Source organism: Eupeodes corollae, chromosome 1 (genome assembly GCF_945859685.1).
Source record: "Eupeodes corollae chromosome 1, idEupCoro1.1, whole genome shotgun sequence".
NCBI classification, from domain to species: Eukaryota; Metazoa; Arthropoda; class Insecta; order Diptera; family Syrphidae; genus Eupeodes; species Eupeodes corollae.
Genome location: NC_079147.1, coordinates 179,904,671 through 179,926,269, shown reverse-complemented (window position 1 = coordinate 179,926,269; position 21,599 = coordinate 179,904,671). Strand labels below are relative to the sequence as shown.

Below are 21,599 nucleotides of genomic sequence, written 5' to 3'. Positions count from 1 at the left end.
AAATACCAATAATTGTGAAAAATAGGAACGACTTGTTATTGTTCTTGTTAAATTTAACTTTAATATTGTGCTCATTGGTTACATTGGTATTTTTTAAAAATATTCTTATGATAAATACTAGCAAACTAAGAAAGACTTGAGCTATAGTTTCTTTTCAAAAGGTTTTGTTCTGTTCAAAAGATTTGGTTTTATTTTTAATATTTTGTAGATCTTAAAGCAATGGTGATATCTGCTAAAACCGGTTTCAATAAAAAAAGGCAAAACATATTAACATACATTTTTCTTTTTGCAACAAATTTGACATCTAAACAATTCTAAATTATAAAGTTTTTTAAAAATATATTAAAACACATAAAACAATTTTAAAGGGGGTATTTTGAAAATTTGAGCAGATAGTTTAAATCAAATTTCGGATTCAAAATCAGTACTAGGTTAGGGTTAGGTTGGCGTGGCTGTCCAGATGTCATTGACGCACGTAGACCTCAAGGGTCCATTGTGATACCACTAATAAGGTTACTCATGGGAGAGTAATGAATTTAAACAAACCATTTTGTAATTTTAATAAAGTGAGAGACGTTTTGTGTCAATCGTTGCCAGTTCACTGGTGTTATCGAAGAAGGGATTACCGAGAAAGTTATTCCTTCTAATGGAGAGTGCTGGACATGTACATAGAAGGTGTTGGACTGTTTCCTCTTCCTCGATCATGCAGCTTCTACAGAAGTCATTTGTGTAGACCCCTAGCCTTAGAGCATGTCTTCCTATGAGGTAGTGTCCCGTTATTACTCCAATTGTAGAGCTTATACTTTGTCTGCTTAGTTATATCAAGCCTTTTGACCGTTTCAAGTCAATACTTGGCCATATTTGCTTGGTGGCTAGGCAGGTGGTACTCTGTGACCATCTAGCATTTGTTGTTTCTAGAGTATATTGCTAGAGAAGATATTTGCATGTAGCAAGTGGTGTTCCTATGTTATGTTTTTGTCTAACATGAGGCAGAAGTGTTCCGTTTTTGGCGAGCTCATCGGCTTTACAATTTCCCGGAATGTCTCTGTGGCCCGGCACCCAAATGAGGTGAATGCTAAACTGTTCCGTCATCTCATTCAGAGATGATCAACAATCGTGGACTGTTTGAGAGTTTGTGGAGACAGACGTGAGAGATTTAAGAGTGGCTTGGCTGTCTGAGTAGATTCGTATATCCTTACAAGATATAACGTTTTTTTTTTGAGCCAGGATAGTGCTTCTTTAATCGCCATTACTTCTGCCTGGAATACACTACATTGATTGGGAAGTCTATAGGATAGACTGGGATTCAGTTGTTCTGAAAAGATACCACTTCCAACTCCGTGATCGGTCTTTGAACCGTCAGTATAGAAGTGTACCGCATCGTCTTCCAGGGGTCTCTCTTCTTCCCAGGAGGATCTTGAAGGGATGGACACATGGAAGCTTTTACCGAATACCATTTTTGGGGTGGTATAGTTTAAGCGATCTGGGACAGATCTGAAACTGTCTAGAATAGTAGTATTTCCAGCATTGTTACTGTTCAATTGAGAGGTGGCTCTAAGCCTCACACATGAGTTGGCTGCCACCATTTTGGAGAATATGTCAAGAGGTGTATGGTTTAAAAGCACTTCCAGTGCTGTGGTTAGTGTTGAGCGAAGTGCTTCTGTGATGCACATACCTGCTGACCGCTGGACTTTGATGAGCTTATTTAGATTTACCATCTTTTCCAGTGCGGTTCACCTATGGCCTTTTTCAAGTAAAAAGCGCTACAGTAGCGTTTTTTACTCTTTCATCAATATTTGCCTTCCAATTTAGTTTTTTGTCTAAAATGAGGCCCAAATATTTAGCTTGGTCGGAAAAGCTTAATGGTATTCCTCTATTTTGGGTGGGCTAATCTGATTAATTTTATATCTGCTCGAAAAAAGTATTAATTCTTTTTTGTGTGGGTTGACGTCCAATCCACATTGCTTAGCCCATTTAGATAGCCTGTTTAGGGCATTTTGTAAGAGTTCTAAGAGAACTTGGGTATGCTTCCCAGATACGGATATCGCAACATCGTCAGCATAGGCAATCACCTTGAAACCCTCTGCTTCCAATGCTGTAAGAAGGTCGTTTACTACCATGTTCCATAAAAGAGGCGAAAGGACTCCACCTTGGGGAGTGCCTCGATTCACCGATCTGGTGGAAGTAAAACTTCTCATGTTAGAAATTATTGTCCTGCTTTTGAGCATGAGACTTATAAGATCTATGAGTGATTTCTCTAATTTTAGCTTATCTATTGCTGTTGTGATCGCTTGGTAACTGACGTTGTTGAAAGCTCCTTCAATATCTAGGAACGCTACTAAGTTATATACAATCAGTACCAACAATTAACTGCAATTCAAAACTATAAATAAAAAAAGAGGCTGGGATGCGACCCACACTGAAAACTTCCCATCATGTTTGTCGATTTGTCTTGCTTAAAAGGTTTGTAAGTCTTCGTATTTTGTTAAAAAAGTTGTCAATTGAATTATTTTAAAAAATTTAAAAATTAACAATATTTTGCGTATCTTTAAATAGTCTGATTTCAAAATATATTTTTGTTAACGAGTTTTTTTAGTCGTTAACCAATTTTTACCAATTTTAGTAGCATTTCTTAAAAGTTTTTATTTCTTATATAAACAAATACAAATTGGATGAATGAAATTAATTTGAAGTCAATACCTTCTATTCATCACGTTATATATAGAACCAAACATCATTTTTACCAAATGTTCGTACCGTTTTTTGCAGATTTTATTTTTATAAAAAACGGACTGTTTGAATTTTTATCGAAAATTCACTGAATGCCGAAAATAATATTTTATGTAAGATAAAATAAGCTTGAAACCAATATTTTTAATTTAGGTAGAAGTAGAAAATCAATTTTTCGAACTTTTAGAAATGCTTTTTTTTTAGGTTTTTGTTTTTTTTTGTTAAAAAAAACTTTCAATTCGATTTTTCTGAAAAGTTTACCGAATGTAAAAAACCATATTTCTTATAACATAAGTTTAAAGCCAATATCTCAAAGTTTTGAAAAGAAATTTAAGTCGAAAATCAATTTGTACAAACTTTTGTTAATTTTTTTTGGGTTTTTAATTTTTTGTAAAAAAAAACTTTCAATTTGATTTTTCTGAAAATGTATTTAACAAAAAATAAATACAATTGGTTTAAGGCGAATGTTTTAAAGTTTTGAAAAGTTATTGAAGTCGAAAATAAATATTAATTTTTTTGTAGGTTTTTATTTTTTGTAAAAAATGTTATATTTAATTTTTATCAAGATTTAACTAAAGCCATATTCTCGAATATTTAAAAAGATATTTGAGTCGAAATTCAATTTTTACCAACTTTGAGAAATGTTTTTTTTTTTTTAGGTTTTAATTTTGTATGAAAAACTGTCAGTTCACAAAAATTCAAAAACCATTATTTCTCGTTGCACAAAATTGTTTTCGGGATAAAATAATTTTTTATTCTTAGTTTTTTAGTTTTTTATAAAAAAGTATTAATTGGATTTTTTTTTCAAAAAATATACTTGTTTGGTATCACGTTACAATATATAATATAATATTTAATTCAAGTCTCTAGCGTTGTTGGTATTTAGGGTTAACTAAAATGTTTACCTTTTTTTTAAACTGCTATTGTAAAAAAACCACCCACTCAGTTTTCTCGAGAGCCCTTTCTGCATCTTTCTGCATTATTATCTGTATACCGAAATTTATTTGAAGTCGAATTCTCAACTGTTTTTTGAGCTACGAACTTACGGACGTACGAACGTACAAACGTACAAACGTACACACGCTCGCACACACATCTTAAAGCCTTGCTAAATATCTGCTAAAACTGTTTTCGGTTAATTTTTCTTTTTGTAACAAATTCGAAATCTTAACAATTCTAAGATATCAAGTTTTTGAATTCTATTAAACATATAAATACATATGTAAAACTATTTTAAAAGAGGTGTTTTGAAAATTTGACCGGATAGTTAAAATCGAATTTAGGATTTTCAAACTGGGCTAACAATTAACTCCAATTCAAAACTATAAATAAAATAAATAAGAACTAGGGCCTAGTGTGACTTACAACTCTTAACCGTTTCCTTGTGCGAATACTTTTATTGAAGCTTTAAATTCAAGAATTACTCAAAACATCAAATAGAATCAAACAAAAACTAATAACTTATAACGAATTTTCACAAATTAATTAAGATACGAAAATGATTCAAACTGTATCCAGAAGGAAACAATTTGTACTTTTTAAAATCATCATATAATTTAAAGTTAAGAAATATGTTGCGAGCCTTAAAAACCTCGTTTTCGGTTGGATTTTTAAAACATGTTTCTAATTCATGACAACTTAATTCTTTGAAAAAGTTAAATTGTTATTCATAGGAAGTTTATGTAAAAGTCTGATTTGTCGAATTGAAAATTATGAAATTTCTAGACGTTTCAAGGTCCCTAGAATCTAATTCAAAAGTTTTAAGAGAGATGAGTGTAAACGTACCATCGGTACCTCTTTTGTCGGTCATATCTCAATTACCAGTTAAGATTTTGACTTCAAAAACATTTTGTTTTACATATAATAACTTCAAAAGATGCAAAAATGACTTTCAATGACTTTTTTCCTATGAAAATTTTAAAACTAGGTACAAATTTGGCACAAGTATCTTGCGAATCATTCACGCTAGCGACTTCAATTAATGGTATATCATGCATTGTGACGTGATACGAAATTGGTTTGGATTAAAAAGAAAATAATTAGTTGGATGAATCAAAATATAATGTTTTTGACGTTTTTGAATTTGTTTTTAGAAACACCTAAATGACAGTAACCTACAAAAAAATGTACTACTAAAATTGGGGCAAAGTTATTTTCGAATCGAATATTTTTGCAACAAGTAAAGATATTTTATGCAAACTAATTTAATCCTATACAAAACATTGACGCAAAATTTTAAACGATTTAGTAAAATTTAAGACCATTTTAACCAATTTACTAAGCTCAAAAGATGATTTACCGAATTTCAAACTATTTTAAGATCTTACTATCTTTTTACAATTTCCAATGGTTTCTTCAACTTTAAACAATTTGCTGAATTCATATGACATCTGTACAATTAATGTTATAAGAACAGTGGATGGAATAGTCCAGTCTACAGTTGAGATTTCGAATCAGTTGCCCATGTTCTGCATTTCACTTATTGAGAATACACTTTGCGAAAGTGAATTTGGGTGTTCCAAAATTCATTATTGTGAATTGGATGTTCTGTATTTTGGTTTGTTAAATTTTTTTGAACGTATTGAAATCACATTTTTTATATCTGTGAATTGATCTTTGATAGCTTCCTTCTGCTAGGAATCGGAGAATGGCAGCAAGTATTTGAATTGAAGGAAACGATGAAGGCATTATAAAAGGTTTTATTTCCCTTAGAACATATAAAAAAACGTGTTTGTTTAATCTAAAATTACAATGAAAGCTTAAAAGAGGAAATCAAAAATGTACTTTATTTATCAGAACAGTTCTACATAATTTTCACCACACTGTCACGTAAATCCAATAAATTTGATTTGTCTCGCAAAATTCGTCTCCTGATTTTTTCTCTTAAATTCTGCTTTCTTTTTTAACTTCAAATTGCCAATAATATTGCATCCATCTTCAAAACAGCAAAAGTTTTACTTCAGAAACAAAATAAAAATGGATGATCCTTCAGTTCGAAGGCAATTCGAAGCAATTTTGAAGTTTTCGACATCGATCGAATAGAAGATCATGCAATTTCATTTCACGTGAACTTGTAAAGTGATTTTAATCAACATGGGCGAATAGATCAGTTTAAGCTTGTTTGTCTTGTTTTATTTTTATGAACGTACACTTTCTTTTAATTGATTAGTAATTTTTTACTTAGCAAATCCAAAAGTTTACAATTTTCCGTATTTTTCCGTAGTGAATTGCTAAATATTTAGCAAATTTGCTAAGTAGTTAATTGTTAATTCCACCATTAAAATGCGTTCTTTGTTAAAAAAAAGTCTATCGTGAGCTTTTTTATCGAAAAATTGTTTTCATCGATGAAGTCAATTTCAGGCTGATTTAATACGCGATCTAGAAAAACAGCCGTATTTGGAGCCAAGAAAGAGTCGCCGTTTGATGTGTACATGGGCTCGAGGAATCATATCTTTTAAGATTTTACGAGTTGAAACTTTTATGTGACCGATAACATACATACTTTTTTTTTGCTGAAAATGCAAGAGCTTGACTTGCATATCATGTGGATTGAACAAGACGAATTCGGTTTATATTCAAATCTTATGTTTTCTTATTTATGTAATTTCCAATAGCTCCTAAAAACGGTTTATTATTCTAAGTTTAGTTTTTTTCTAATTGAATTAGAAAGAGAAAATGGCGTTACTGCTTCCAACAAGCCTATAAAAGAAAGTTGTAGCTTAAGTTCTTCTTATTAAACTCTATTTGAATAAAGCATTCAAATATTTGTAACTCATAAGCTTACTCAATCTAATATAATCTCTATTCTCATAACTGTTGGGCGCCATTTAATGAATATTCAAATTAAGAAAATTTGATCTTTCCAGTTTTGTATGATAAAAATATAATTTTTTATTACAAAAATAATCGTGACTTAAAATAGATTGCCTCAAACTGGTTACACATAATATATTTATTTATATTCCTTTAGGTATACTCAATGTCAAGTATGATAACTAATCATGTGAAACGAAAAGAAGAATAGTTGCTTATTCAAATAAAAATACAAAAGAAAATAAATGTAAATCCAACTTGATTGCAATTTCTCACAATATCATCGCATCGTGCGTCGATCGAAGAATAAAATAACAAAATCATACAAAAAAGGAAGAAAACCATTGCTTTTTATAATTGAATCTAATTATAGATTTCTTCCATTTGTATATATTACCTAGATCCGCTCATATGATACTAGCATCAATACACGTATGCGGAAAATACATCTTCTGATAAAGAACACGGCTAAATATTTACTTAGACTTCAGCAGCAACGAAAAAAAAAAACGATTATACGGAAGAAGTTCACGATTGTTGTTATATTACCATAAGCTTTCGAAATCTTTGAGGAAAATTCAAACAAGCTCTTGAACCAAAAAGTTTTACCAAAAAATGTGACAGTTCAACTTACCTAGTCTGCCTACACCTTAAAACAATTAAATCTCAAAATTGTGTACACAAAATTCAGGAATCAAGATGAATAATATGTATTTATTTTTATTTTATTTTGTAATGTGCTCAAGGTCTTGAGGTCATTGACGTTTCGCTGAGCTGTTGCTTTTGCGCGTTGATCGTCATCGTGTTCAACATCATCACTACCACAGAGAATAAGAACAGGAAAATAATAAAACAATACAAAACTTAACGAAACATACTCAACTTATTCTGTTTAATCCGGAACCAATAAGATCTTAGAACGAAACAAAAAGAAAGGTATGTCCGAGAGGGTGTCAAATTGACAACACTTTAAGTTTAATATTGACAAGATACGTTTCACAAATTATGTTCGCCATTTTTTTTATCACAATTTGTAACAGTTTTTGTAAATATAATTATGGTGGAATGTCATTATCAAGCGAAAAAACAATTTATCATAATTTGTAATAAAATTAGATTCGAATACAGAGAATTCGTTTAAATTGTTGACTTCAATTCCAGGGGTTCTCCCACAACTTGTTTTTATTGCTCTTGTGTGGTTTTTTTCTGGTGTGTGTAGTTGATGACCAGGTGTAGGTTTTTAAATGTTTTGCATTTAACGAACTTGTTGAAGTCGATCAAACTTAAATAAAATGTGATCTAAGGAGATTTTAAAACTCAAGGTCTGAAGAGGTTTTTTGATGGTTCAATCAAACGACTTAGTATTTCACACTATGAATGATTTTATCCTTTTATGAACGGTTTTTCGGTCGGTGTAGCAACGCTCACAGGTTTTGTAAAAAGTCTGAAATACTAGATTTTTCCCCGAATCCATTAAATCCGCATAGGACATTGAAATAAATGTTTCCTTTTCCACATGCAATTTAGAAAAGGTCATTCTCTTGCACCGTATGAAACGTAACTTTTGCGTCTAAGTTTACCCATATAAAATTTAAGTCGTCAGAAGACACAAGAAAGTAAAATAAGTAATTAATTTTAACTTTTATTTCAATTGTAATTATCATTGCAAAAATATACATTTCAATTGCTTGTTTTTGTAATTGAAAAAATAACATTTCAACTACTTGTAATTGTAATTGTAATTGTAATTGTAATTGACAAAATGCTTTTACTAATTATGTGTAATTGTAATGGATTTCTTCAAATTCTTAAGTTAAAACATTTTGAACTTACATTCAACGCAAGACACATAAAAGATATGAACATTTCAGGTAATTATATTGTAATAATATTTAATTAATTTTTTTCATTATATGAATTTAGTTAGTAATTAAAATTCATGAATTACTTTTCAAATTAATTAAAAAAGTGTATATGGAGATTTCAATTACAAGCAATTATTGTAATTGTTTGTTATTATTTTTCCAACTCTGAAACATTTTTATTAAATTGAAAGTCACCAAGAACTTCGTCTTATTTTTTTTAGTATACCCTTTATAGTTAATATTACTGTTAACTTTAGTTCTTCACGAAAGTTTACAAGTTTGGATTTGTGTGAAAAATAGTGTTCATTTCGTTTTATGTGTCGTTTTGTAATTGAATGATATTTTAGAACTAGAAAGATTCACATGCTTTCTAATCAATGGATCCAGTCTAGTCCAGATCTGTTTATGTAGCTAAGGATCTATAGCCGTGTTTTTTTGGCATTCTATAAATACGAGGGTGGATTGAAAAGTTTTCGGCCTGACCAAGAAAAACAACGTTTTTAAGAATTTTTTTTTTATTTCTCAACATAATCTCCTCCAAAGCTGATACATTTCTCATAGCGGTGTTCTAGTCTAGTAATGCCATCTCTATAGACTGATTCATCAAGCTCCTCAAAATACCCATTTACAACTTCGGTTACTTCATTGTCCGCAAATCTCTTACCACCAAGCCATTTTTTGAGGTTAGGAAACAGATAATAGTCACTCGGGGCTAGGTCTGGAGAGTAGGGAGGATGCGGCATCAATTCAAACTTCAGATCGTTGATTTTACTTATGTGTATAGGAAAAATTAGGTTTTCCTTCGGCTTTTTTGGTCACTTTGATCGTGGCAATGAAACAAGGTTGTTACATTAACTTTTCCCGACGTTTCGGCAGGGGTTGCTGCCTTCCTCAGGGGATTTTAGCCATCGCAACTATTGACTTGTGCGCTGGTGCGTTAGCAAACGCGGCACCCATCTTGCGCAGAGCTTTTGCATATGCAAATGTTGGTGCAAAATATTTTGCACACGTTCATTTGACATCTTACAGGTCTTAGCTAACTCATGCATTTTTAATCTGCGGTCTTCCAGCACTATTTGATGGATTTTTTCGATCATATCTGGAGTTGTGAACTCAACAGGGCGTCCTGAGCGAGGCTCATCAGAGGTGCTCATACGACCCTTTTTAAACTCGGAAACCCACTGCTTAATGGTTGAATATGATAGGCAATATGTCCCCAGTGTTGAGTCCATCTCTTCTTTGATTTCCTTCGGCTTTAACCCCTTCAAATAGAAGTATTTGATGCCAGCACGATTTTCCAACTTTTCCATTTTTAAGAAAAACACAGAGGCGCCTTGTTCAGTGTGGTCTCAAAACTAAACTAACATGGCGATCGGGCGGAAACTATATCTACAAGCTATCTAAAGATGGTACTATAGAACGCCACCTCAAGGTAGTAGAAAATTCCCAAGAAAACCCATGGGCAGTAGCCAGATTTTTGTATTTAAAAATTGGTACAACTGAAAGAAGATCTCTCAGAATAATAATAAAAAACTCGATAGACGAAAGTTTTGTTAAAATCAAAAGTTAAAATTAACTTCAGCAAAAAAAACTAACTAAACCTAATAAAATGGACAATTTTCAAGAAGAAATGATAAGAAAACATCTGGAAATTGAGATTCTATAAAAAAAAGTTCATTTAACAATTGCAGCTTTTACAAAAAATTTGACACAAAATAAAAACTTCAAGAATGGGGTGTGTTCGTAGACTACTACACTAACATATGGTGTTGAAAAGGGCTTGAAACTCGCATCAATTCTTTATTTACCTGAATCGAGTTGAAATGAGCTTGATTTGACTCGATTCCGGCCGGGGATCGGAGTCGAGTCAAATTGTGAAGAAAATCCTGTGTTGAGGAATTGTTATTACATGTTTGTGTACAGAAAATACAGTTTTGTTTTAATCAAATTAAAACAAAAATTGGACATGGAGTAGGAAGCATATTCTTATATGGTGCTGAACTATTCAGTTCTTCATTGTTTAACACGAATCAAACTATCTCACTTGCACTTCATAAAAAACATCCAAACACCATTTCCATTTAAAAAGTGCTGTCCAACTTAATCACTTTTAAATCTTCTTGTTCGGTGGAAACACCAAAAAAGATTTATTTAATCTAAACTGAGATAAACCTTTGGTGGAAACTTAGCAAAAATTGAATATATTTTCTATTGTTTTCTCTTGCAAAATAAGCCCAGTTAGTCCATTTTCATTAACAAAACTAAATACTATCAACAGTGACAGATTTTTTTTTTTCGCCAATGGAAAACACATGATCCTAAATGAACAACTACTCAACGAACACAGCCATCGAAATGCTAGTCACATAAGATCCATTCGAGACTCGTATAAATGTCAAAACCCCATCCGTAGTAAGATTCTACTTAAACTTTTATCGGTAGTATTTATACTTCGGATATTGTTTTTGTCATTCGTGTAAAATCCTACTATACTATTGATAGATTTTCCAACAAAACACGGTTATTGTTGCATTAGCTATGTTATATCAAATAATAAGTTGTGATCACACAAATAATTTATAAAAAAAGAAGTTTAATTTGCATAAAATGTTTAGATACATTTATGTGTTGTTTCTGTTGTCATGAGTTGTTTTCTACACTACTGAAGATTGTCTCAGAGCCATTTTTGTGTTTTAGAAACAGGATAATTTTCTTTCAGCACCCAAAATTCTCTTTTGAATGTATGGTTCTTTATAATAATGGCTGATTTTTGCATAGTAGAGCAATCTGCATTCGTGCTGTGTGGCAAACAAAATTATCTCTGCACTTAACAGTTACTTGCTGAGCCTTTCTAGTATTACAGTATTTTGGTAATTTTTTTGGAACCAAGTTTACTTAAGGTAAACACTAAAGTTTCATAAAATTGAAGTTAAATATTTGGCTTTCGCAAACAAAATATTTTACTAGCAGCTTTGTACGAATGTTTACCAAGATAACAAGTATTCCCAATATTAATCTTCAGAAGTTATCACCTATTTTTTTCTTGATTAAGATGATAATTGTGGAGAGTCTGGTCACTCTAAAATGCAATACAATATTCCATATCATTATTTTCATTTCACATATGTTCATATATATTTATTTCTGTATGGTTCTTATTTATTTTTAATTTATTTCACTTCGTTTCTTCTTCCGCTTAAAAGTTTAAATAACACAGAATAACATACAGAACAGAACGCAACACACATTGAGCAAGGGTACATTATTACTTTTGTATGCTATGTGTTAATGTGAGTTTTTGTTGTTTTTATTCTTTTCTCGAGAATGTGTCATACAGTGTTGCCGCAGACCTTTAAGAAAGTCTAATAAAATAAATCAAAAAACTTAACACTTTTAATGACTCTTCAAAAATATTGCTTGAAAAAAAAACTTATATTAATACTCATAAGTTTGTTACTATTAAAAAAAAAAAACCACTAAAATTTTGGTAAATACTTTGTAATAACGTATTCTTACCTTATTGACCTTAAAACAATTCATTAAAAGTCAATTTGAGTAAAATTATAGTTGCAAACACAATTAACAAAACTTAAAAAAATAACTTTTTTGTTACACTTGTAACACTGTGGCAACGCTGCCACTGCCGCTGCTGGTGTCATATAGTTAGTCTTAGTATGTGGAGTGAAACAGAGTAAAATGATGCATGTGTGTGACGGAATTCTTGTTTTATCGAATGCCCCGAGTATAGTTGCTTATCAAGAGTATGGTGGTGTTTGACTGATGATATTGCAGCAGCTACTACGATGAGCTCGTTACATACTATTGTGGTAAAGGCATTGGGATTAGTATTGAAGTGGAATGCACTCGGCAAAAATTTTCTGTGTACGCCTTTACGACAATTTATTTTCAACATATATTTTTTTTCGTTTGTTATTTTATTGTATTTTGAAAAAAAAAATGAAGAAAAAACAAAAATCAAATGAATAAAACCCAGATGGGGGAATTCCTTAGTGTTAATGAAATTCTTTTAGGATGAGGAATTTTAAAAGCAATTAAAGGGAAAGTAATGAACTGAAGGTATTTATAAATTGCAAAAAAAAACTCGTGGATTACATATTTCGGAAAACAATAACTGTAGTAAATGTTCATAAGCAGTTAAGTTTGGCGTTGGGCGCCATTTAAGAGTTTTTTCTTTTTTCAAATATTTGTAGCTTCTTAAGCTAGCTTAAACTTGAAGGAAAGCATGTCAAGACAATATATGTATCTAATTTTCTTTCTAGTCATAAAATGGTCAAAACAAGTACTACCACTTGAATATTGTGAAGTTCAGCGTTTATTCCATTCAGGATTATAATCTATTAACATTTTCGTTTAGTATGCTACGAAATTATTCTAAATGTAAAGGTGTAAGTACATCTAATCAATTAACACGTTTAAAGGTAAGATGTTTTTGAACACAACTTATATTCAACATCCGTTTCATTGTCTCAGTTCAGTTCAGGGCGCCACGTATGATTTTTTTTTTTTAAGGTAGACGCAATTGCATACTAATCTCCTACTAATTAATTGAATTTTAATTCTCTTCTTAATTCAGGGTAATGAAAATATTTCTGTGTTCTAAAATGCATTTCTCGAATTTAAAATACAAAAATAAAAAAGTACCTAATTACTAGCGTTTCGCATAAAATGTAAATGAACAATTTTTGTTAGGGCAAAAAAAAAGTTTATGCATAATACTTTGTATTTATTAAATTTATTGCATTATTGTTTTCCATGTCACCTCTTTATAATCCTATTACATACATTGTTTTCATTACTACATTATTACAAATTGTGTTTTGAAAAATTTTAAGTTTAATAACAAAAATGCTAATTTCAAATGAATGTTGATAGAATAGAAAAAAGTGATAAGGTCGTGGCTGTACAAGAATTGTATTCAATGTAAAAAAGAAAATAATTTTGTTTGTATTATTTAGAATATTAGAATATATTCCAAAGTAAGTGATAATTCGTTTTGAAAATGTTTAACTAAAGCTGTGATGTTTTAACCATCAAAAATTGTGTCTTTAATTTCCATAGCTACAATTTTTGTATGAATTCTTGAAATAGTTGTGTCCATTCTACCAACCAACACGTTAACATTCTTCTTATCCACAAACTTATCAAAAGAAGTATAATCGTATCTGAGAGATTGTCAGATATTTAATTTAATTTTATTCTTATTCAACTGGCAAAGAGATAAACAGAAAATAAATAAATAACTTAAAAAATATACACCATCACATAAAACTCAAACACGCGACGAACCAAAAATGAAAAATGCGAATGTGTGTTTCTGTTGATAGTGCAGGTATGTACACAGAATATATAGTATCTACCTCCAGTTGTGTCTCAACTTTATTTTATGAAGTTGATTAATCCAATGAAACTGACCTCAGAGATTTTTTTTTCATGATAACACTCTTTGTCACTTGATTGAGTTTGCATAAGTCGTTTGTAAATTCGTCAAATGTATATTTTATTTAAAATGTTGTTCTAGAACCATTGATTCTTGAGTTTTCATATTTAGATGTACTTTTTTCTTTTTATTGGTGAAGAGAAAATCAATACTTTGTTAATATGACAAAACTGCTTGAAAGCTACACATCACAAACTGGTGTAAAATTGCAACCCCAATCAAATGATGTGAAGTGTTTATGACATATGAAGTCTAGTTATCTACTCATTTCATTTTTATGGTTTCATTGCACATAATTTTATTGGCATTATATTGTCTTGTAAATATATGGACATATTATTTTTAGTCTTGCGGTTGAAAATAAAAAAAGATATTTTTATAGAAATAATTTGCATGATTGCGTATTATGAACTTGCTCATAACATAAGTCTTAAGGTTATTTATATTGAGATTGATTATAAAATATTATGAACACTAAACCATTAAAACTAAATGAAGGAATGTTTGGAATATTTAAATTCGTTTTAATGTTATAAATGTAAACAATTTATAAAAATATGCCCTCCAAAATTACACTTAATATAGATACAAATATACTTTATTCCAAAATTACAAAAAATGTAAACAATCAAATTACACAAAAATGTTACTAACAAATCATCATTAAAAACGTCATACCAACGTCCAACGTTCAGCTTCCCTATGTATAAGCGGGTCGCTTCGCACGACCCCGTCTGCGAAACTGGACACCTTGCTCTACCTAACACCACTTGAAATATTTAGCAAACAAATAGCTACAAGCTCTGCTATTCGCCTCAAAGCTTCGTCGCGGTGGACTAACACCAACATTGACCACTCCGTAATTCGAAGGTATTCACCATCCCCCAACTGCAATTCGACAGAAACTTCCAGATTTCTATACCTCCCAGATCTTTTTGGGAGGATAGGACATTCTTGGAGGATGAGTCAATCCATTTTTACACAGATGGGTCAAAAACAAAAGAAGGGGTTGGTGGAGGTGTGTACTCTGAACGACTGAAATTAAGTCTCTCATTCCGCCTTCCTAATCATTGTAGCGTGTTCCAGGCGGAACTTTTAGCGATAAAGGAAGTCTTGTCCTGGCTCAAAGAAAACGTGATATCAACATCTGATATCCGTATTTTCTCTGATAGCCAGGCCACTATCAAATCTCTGGACTCTGTCTGTACAAACTCTATAACAGTCCATACCAATCGCTACTTGTACACACTGTGAGGAGGGCAGGCACCAGGTGGAACAACATCACCAAAGTCACAAAACACATCTGGCCAACACTGGATTTAAAACGTTCAAGGTGCTTGCTCTCTCTAAGCAGATCGCATATAAGCTGTATAAGAGGTGTCATAACCGGACACTGTCTAATAGGAAAGTACGCCACGATACTAGGCGTATTCTCAAATGACTTTTGCAGAGGAAGAAACGGTTCTTCATCTTCTCTGCACATGCCCTGCTCTGGCTCGAAAACTCAAGAATTCTTCTTTAACGATCTAAATCATATCGGTATAATCATCCTCTCACGTTTCGTAAGGGATTCAAGTTGGTTCCATGGAGCTTAGGAGGAAGCCTCAAGATTCATGTGGTATCACAATGGGCCATTAAACTTTCCTAAGTGTGTCCGCTTCCATCTTGGACAGCCACTATAACCTAACCTAACCCAACCCTAATGTGATTGTATCAACTATCATTACGGGTCCCGCTGCCGGTCAGCTCGCACATGTTCTGCAGATCCCGATGATACCAACTGATATGCCCATATCTTTTAAAAGGTTACAGTTCTCTTTAAAAATATCCTTTGCCCTAGCAAGAAATAAATCCCATAGACAAACTTTTTCCATAGTTGGTATCGACTTAAGGAAAAAGTGCTTTTCCCACAGGCAATTGTATGTAGCACTTTCTCGAGTAGGATCCCCTGAAAATCAAAACGGTTTGTTGCCACCTACAAATACCACAGCCATCGTAGTGTACAGGGAGGCTTTAAGATAAGTACACAATTTGTGTGATTCATGGTCGTTTTAATTAGCATGCTTATAACTTAAATATCTGTACCTATTTATGTCTACCCGTGCGAAGCCGGGACGGGCAGCTAGTGTTAAATATTTAAAAAATTAAATTTGTTTGAAGTCAATTACTTTAATTTTTGCGAAGATATTTAAGTCGAACATAACTTTTTACAATTTTTGCAGTATTTTTTGTTTGGATTTTTCTAAAAAATATTACCAGATGTCAAAAACGTTAATCTTCGATGCACACAATTATGTTAGAGGTAAAATTATTTCTTATTTGCAAATTATTCAAGGTAATCAATATTTTTACCAATTTAGCACCAAGTTATTTAACCCTAGAAAGATAACCTACGTCGAATGGACGTACAAATCATGTGTATCACTTATGGCTTATGAAATATGGTTATCTTTCTAGGGTTAAAACTATAAATATAAAAATTAATAAAAAGTTTAAAAAATTATTAAAAATAAGTCGAAAAATCAAAATACAAAAAAAAAATATAAAAATTAGCATTGAAAATTTTGAATACTAATTTGATTGAAATAAAAAATGAAATGCACATGTTTCCAAATTGTCTGTTTAAAAATGTTTTCTATATTTTAAGATTTAAAAATAAACCTACAAAAAAGTTTATTTTCATAAATTTAAATGCCACTTTCTCCAAAAAAATCTAAAAATTTTGTATTAGAAAATCGTCAGAGCATTTTTTTTTTATTGATTTTGTATACATTCAAACAAATATTTTTAGTATGGAGTTACTAAGAACTTTTCAGGTATCAATTTTCGAAAAGACATTTTGTTATATTTTTTAAAAACCCAACATTAAAAAACAATGACATTTTTGATCATAAAATATTATTTAGACAGTATAAGAACTTGTACAGAAAAAAAAATATAAATGAGTTTATTAGTTCTTAAATAACCTTGAAAACAAAAACGGTTTTATGGAGGGTACCCTTCTCGAGCAATACAAACATTTTTTTTTATTATTTTATTTTAGCAAAATTTAGAAAAAAATCTTTACAGAAAATAAAAAAAAAATCTATTATATCGATTTTGATAAAATTTGAACTTTCGGCTTTTGACCAAAAAATCTGTATAGGTACAACTGTTGTTCTTACTCTTAAAAAACGCCTGAAGCAAATCGGCATAAAACTTTAATTTCCAACTTTTGAATTCAATCGACCTAATAGTTTTGGGTTTAGGGGCGAGGACAGACAGACGAAGGACTGATTTTGGGGACCCACTTTCTTCGATTTCTCTACCATGTGTAATTTCATGTTTGAGTTCAACATTTTAAACGAATCCAAAATTCGTCATATAGTTCCTATACACTACCGGTCAAAAGTTTGAAACCACCTATAAAATTTGAGAAATATCGAGTTCTAACTCCTAAACTGAAGTTTTAGGAAAAAAGTTAATACGGGAAAAAAATGAATAGCAAGTCTAGTTGTAAATGAAATAAAAATATAAAATAGTTTTGTAATAAGCATAAATTATTTATTTAAAAAACCAATAAAAGCTCTAAATTGAGTTTTCATCAAAAAACAGTCCTTTAAATTCAATAATTTTGTTTACAATTCTGGGCAATCTTCTTACAATGTTTTTTATTTTTTCTTGTGGAATATTATTCCAGGAATTTTGTAGAGTTTCCCAAAGAGCAGATTCCGATGTTATCTTCTTCGATCTTCCCATAAGAGCTCAATGGGTTAATATCTGGAAACTGTGGTGGCCATACCATTACTTTTAAAATTTCCACATCTTCTTTTTGTTTCAGGTATCCCCGGAAAAGTTTTGAAGTTAGTTTCGGGTCATTGTCTTGCTGTAATACAAAACCTGCACCGATTAATCGGAGTCCAGATACCAAAACGTGGTCCTCCAATATCGTTTTATAGACTTCTTTATCCATTCTTCCGATCACACGTGTTAGATCTCCTACTCGATCGAAGGAAAAACATCACCACTCCATTACTGAACCGCCTCCGTGATTTACAGTTGGGACCAAACAGTCTGGTAGCATCTTCTGTTCAGGATTGCACCTGACGTACACTGCGATTTGAGCCAAATATCCCAAACTTGGGCTCATCGCTCCATAAGTCTCTGTTGAAGTCTTCATTTGTCCGTTCCTCATGGGTTTTGGCCCATTCCAACCGTTTGATCTTGTTTTGGGGTCGTAGAAGTGGTTTCCGCACTGCAACGCGCCCAGAAAGTCCACCATGCCTTGCCTTCGTTGCATCGTTGATACAGATAATGGTTCTTCCCGGATTTCATTGATCTCGGCGCGTATTTCTGGTGCTGTTTTCTTCCTAGAACGCTTGCTTATGGTGATGATATGCAGATCTTCGGTGACCTCGGTTTATCCTTAAAACCGCCGGTACTAGAGTAACGCTGTATGGTCCTGTGAACTGCTCCTTTGGATATCTTGAAAAAATTCCAAACTGAATGTAAACGTCATAAAAAATAAAAACTATAGGAAATCCAAATAGATGCCAAAAACCTTTTATGAATGGTCTAAGTTAACAATGCAGGTAAAAAAATCCTATATTCATTCATAAACCCAAGCGCCAGGTACAAATAAACCAAACCCTTTGAAGGTGGTCTCAAACTTTTGAACGGTAGTGTATGTCGCAATTAAAAACCTTGCTGAAACATGATGGTTTGTTTATCGTAAGCACAAAATAATTACAGAATCAGTTTTTATTATTGCATATGTTATTTACATAAATATACGGACATTTTTCCTTCGTATTTAAATTAATTTTTAATCAATGACAAAAACAAACTCTACATTTATACGCAATAAAAAAACAACAAAAAACACTTGAAATAAGTCGTGCGTGTTACATTCTATTTGAGGTGTTAATTGACATTTTAATTTTCGCAAGGATGTTTGCCAAAAAAATAAATATAATAAAAAGTATCTTCATAGGTATGTGTACATATATATGTAAAAACTATAGAAAAAGTTTGCAACAAAAAGTGTCACTGTCACATTAATTGGATTTGCTCAAAGCTACCAATTTTTTTAAGGGATGAGTTTTTATGGTACTTGACTTGAATTTAGTGATACATCATTACAATGATAAAATCGTAACCACAAAATAATAATAAAAAATGTATTCTTTGTTTTTGCGTGATTTCTTTGATTTATTACTATTTTACATATACATATGTAGTTTTCGAGTTATTCACATTAATGTTCTTAATTAATTAGATCGGGGTCTGAATGTTTTTGCTTAAGTTACGAGGGGTGTGTATTGTCTTTGAAAAAAGGTATTTGTTGAGTGATTTACAATGTACATAGTCGTGTCATAAGTTCTATTACAAGCATACATTTTGTATTCATTGTTGTTTCATTGATTTGGCCATAATAGTAGTTTAATTAAACAAAAGTTTATCCCATCCCTTTCTTTCATGACCGCTATCTTACCACAAACAAATAGTCTTAAGCCTTTTAAAGCTTTCGACATTGACCCTAAAGCACTTTTTTGAGTTGTCTGTGCTTTATTTGTTTGACCTGAATCCTTCTTTCTATATTGAAGAGAGTATTTGTTAAACCTATTACCGAACTTCCTACCACATCTCTATGGTACAATTTAACAACCGTTTTCGAAGTCGTTCCAAAAAATGGCCAAATTTGTTTCAGTCAAACCATTACAGGAGTTTGGTGAAGATTACGGTTGACCCTTAGAACAAAAGTTTTAGTTTATTAACATTTTTTAGCAACTAGACAAATGTTTTGAAAATAATCAATGTTTTAAACAATTAGAACTTACTTTGGGGTTTTTAACGATGTAAAAAAAACTTGAATGATTCCGGATTTTTTATTTACAATTTGACAAACTTCTATATTTTTTGAAAAAAGCTATTTATCTGATTTATATCATCTATTTTAACGACAAGATTTTTGCAGACAAACTTATTATTTATTCATATACAGATCCAACTTTGTTTTAATAATTTTTAAACAGAGAACAAAAAATTAAGTAAACATCGAACGCACACTCTATTAACAACTAAATTAGAAAATTGACACAAATCAACAGGCGATAGAAATTTCACTTGACAGACAATTTCCTTTTCCTTGAATTACGTAAGTAAGTAAAAAATAGAAAAATATATATAATGTTTTGAAATCAAAGCAATTTCCAAAAATTACGTTTTTCAAAAAAAAAATCCATTCATTTTTTTTGCAAAGTTTCCCAAAAAATTTCATTAAGTGGCATTTTTATTGAATGTGATTATTTTGCATAACAATTTTTACTCTTTTTGTGTTATAAATAACTCATAAATTCATTTCATGGAAAGATAAATATATCATAAATAAGATAATTTGATTTTGTTTTGGTTTAACTTAATAGTACACTGGTATAAGTATATATCGGCCTATAGCCCATAAACATAGTTTTAATGCCTCATTTCAAAAAAAATAAATAAAGAAAATGAAGAAGAAGACATTTTGGGTGTTTTCTTAATGGGATCTTATTTATGTACTTTATAATAAAATTAAGAAAAGAAAAAGAATATACAAGTGCTTTTCTCATATCTCATCTAGACGACATAGTTTCCATACCACAGAAATAAAATGAAATATCTATAAAATTTCCACTAAAAGATGAAAAATGTACATTAACTTATTTCTTATTTTTTTTTTTTTTTTTGTTACTTGATGTTATAATTTATGCCAAATCAGTGATTAATGACTTATGGTTTTTTTTGTTGTTTTGAAAATTCATCTATAACAGTCACACACTCAATAAAAAAAAAGAAACAACTTTTAGAAACAAAAAACTGGTACTAATGGAGGCAGGAGATGAGTTGAGAATCTTAAAAAAAAATCATACAAACTCAAGAGTATTGTAAATTTTTCTATTTCATTTCAAAAGATGATGTTCTATATTTGAATAGATTTTGTTTTATATTTTTAAGGGAAAAACAATCTATTTTATGATAACTAAAACTGTCAAGTTTTCTTGTATTTATCTTTTAAAACAACGATAAAATTGGGATAGGTACACTTCGGCGTATACGCACTTTTTTTATTGCCTGGTTTTTCTCTTTGTTTTAAATTGTTTTATATGTTTTATTTTTGTGAAAGTGATTTTATATTATTTTATTCATCACACATTTGCAATAAAAAAAAGTCAGTGTAACGTAAAAATAAATCTAATTAACCCTTTTCTGTAGATTATTTTGAGTTTTCAGTTTTATTTTTAACCGAATGTATTTTCGCCTAGTCTACTTTAAATAAAGGGTGTCCCAAAATTAAAGCAAGATTTGAATTAAATAGAAAACGGCGTTTTTAGTCTTTTGATAGTTATATTTCTATTGACTCGTAAAGTACATAGGATAGGGTTATGTATGGAATAACACATCGGACAAATGGCCTCCACGGCTTTGCATGCACATGCGCACTCTTTTGTTGAAATTTTCCATGACCATTCTTCATGAATTTCGTTGATGTAGCGTTGAATCTCCTCCTTTAATGCACGGGTGGTTGTGGGCTTGTTGACATAGACTTGTGATTTCAAATAACCCCATAAAAAGAGGTCTAATAGTGTTAAATCACACGATCTAGGGGCCAATTTGGTCACCGAAACGAAAGAGTACACGACCTGGAAATGTCTCATCCAGTAATTGAATTGTTTCACGGGCTGTATGACATGTGGCACCCACTTGTTGAAACCACA

The 21,599-nt window shown here is 31.2% G+C and overlaps 2 protein-coding genes across 10 annotated transcripts in view; one reads left to right on the top strand and one right to left on the bottom strand.

Annotated features, from left to right (window-relative positions):
- Nucleotides 1-21,599, top strand: part of LOC129945021 (uncharacterized protein DDB_G0283357) — a 353,725-nt gene that overhangs the window by 75,491 nt on the left and 256,635 nt on the right. The window lies entirely within an intron of this gene.
- On the bottom strand, nt 9,323-9,718 carry LOC129947445 (protein GVQW3-like). Its single transcript, XM_056058002.1, has one exon. The coding sequence runs from the start codon at nt 9,716-9,718 to the stop codon at nt 9,323-9,325; it is 396 nt and encodes a 131-aa protein (XP_055913977.1).

Excerpts from the sequence above, each read along its gene's own strand:
- LOC129947445 (XM_056058002.1), bottom strand. The coding sequence starts at position 9,718 with ATGGAAAAGTTGGAAAATCGTGCTGGCATCAAATACTTCTATTTGAAG.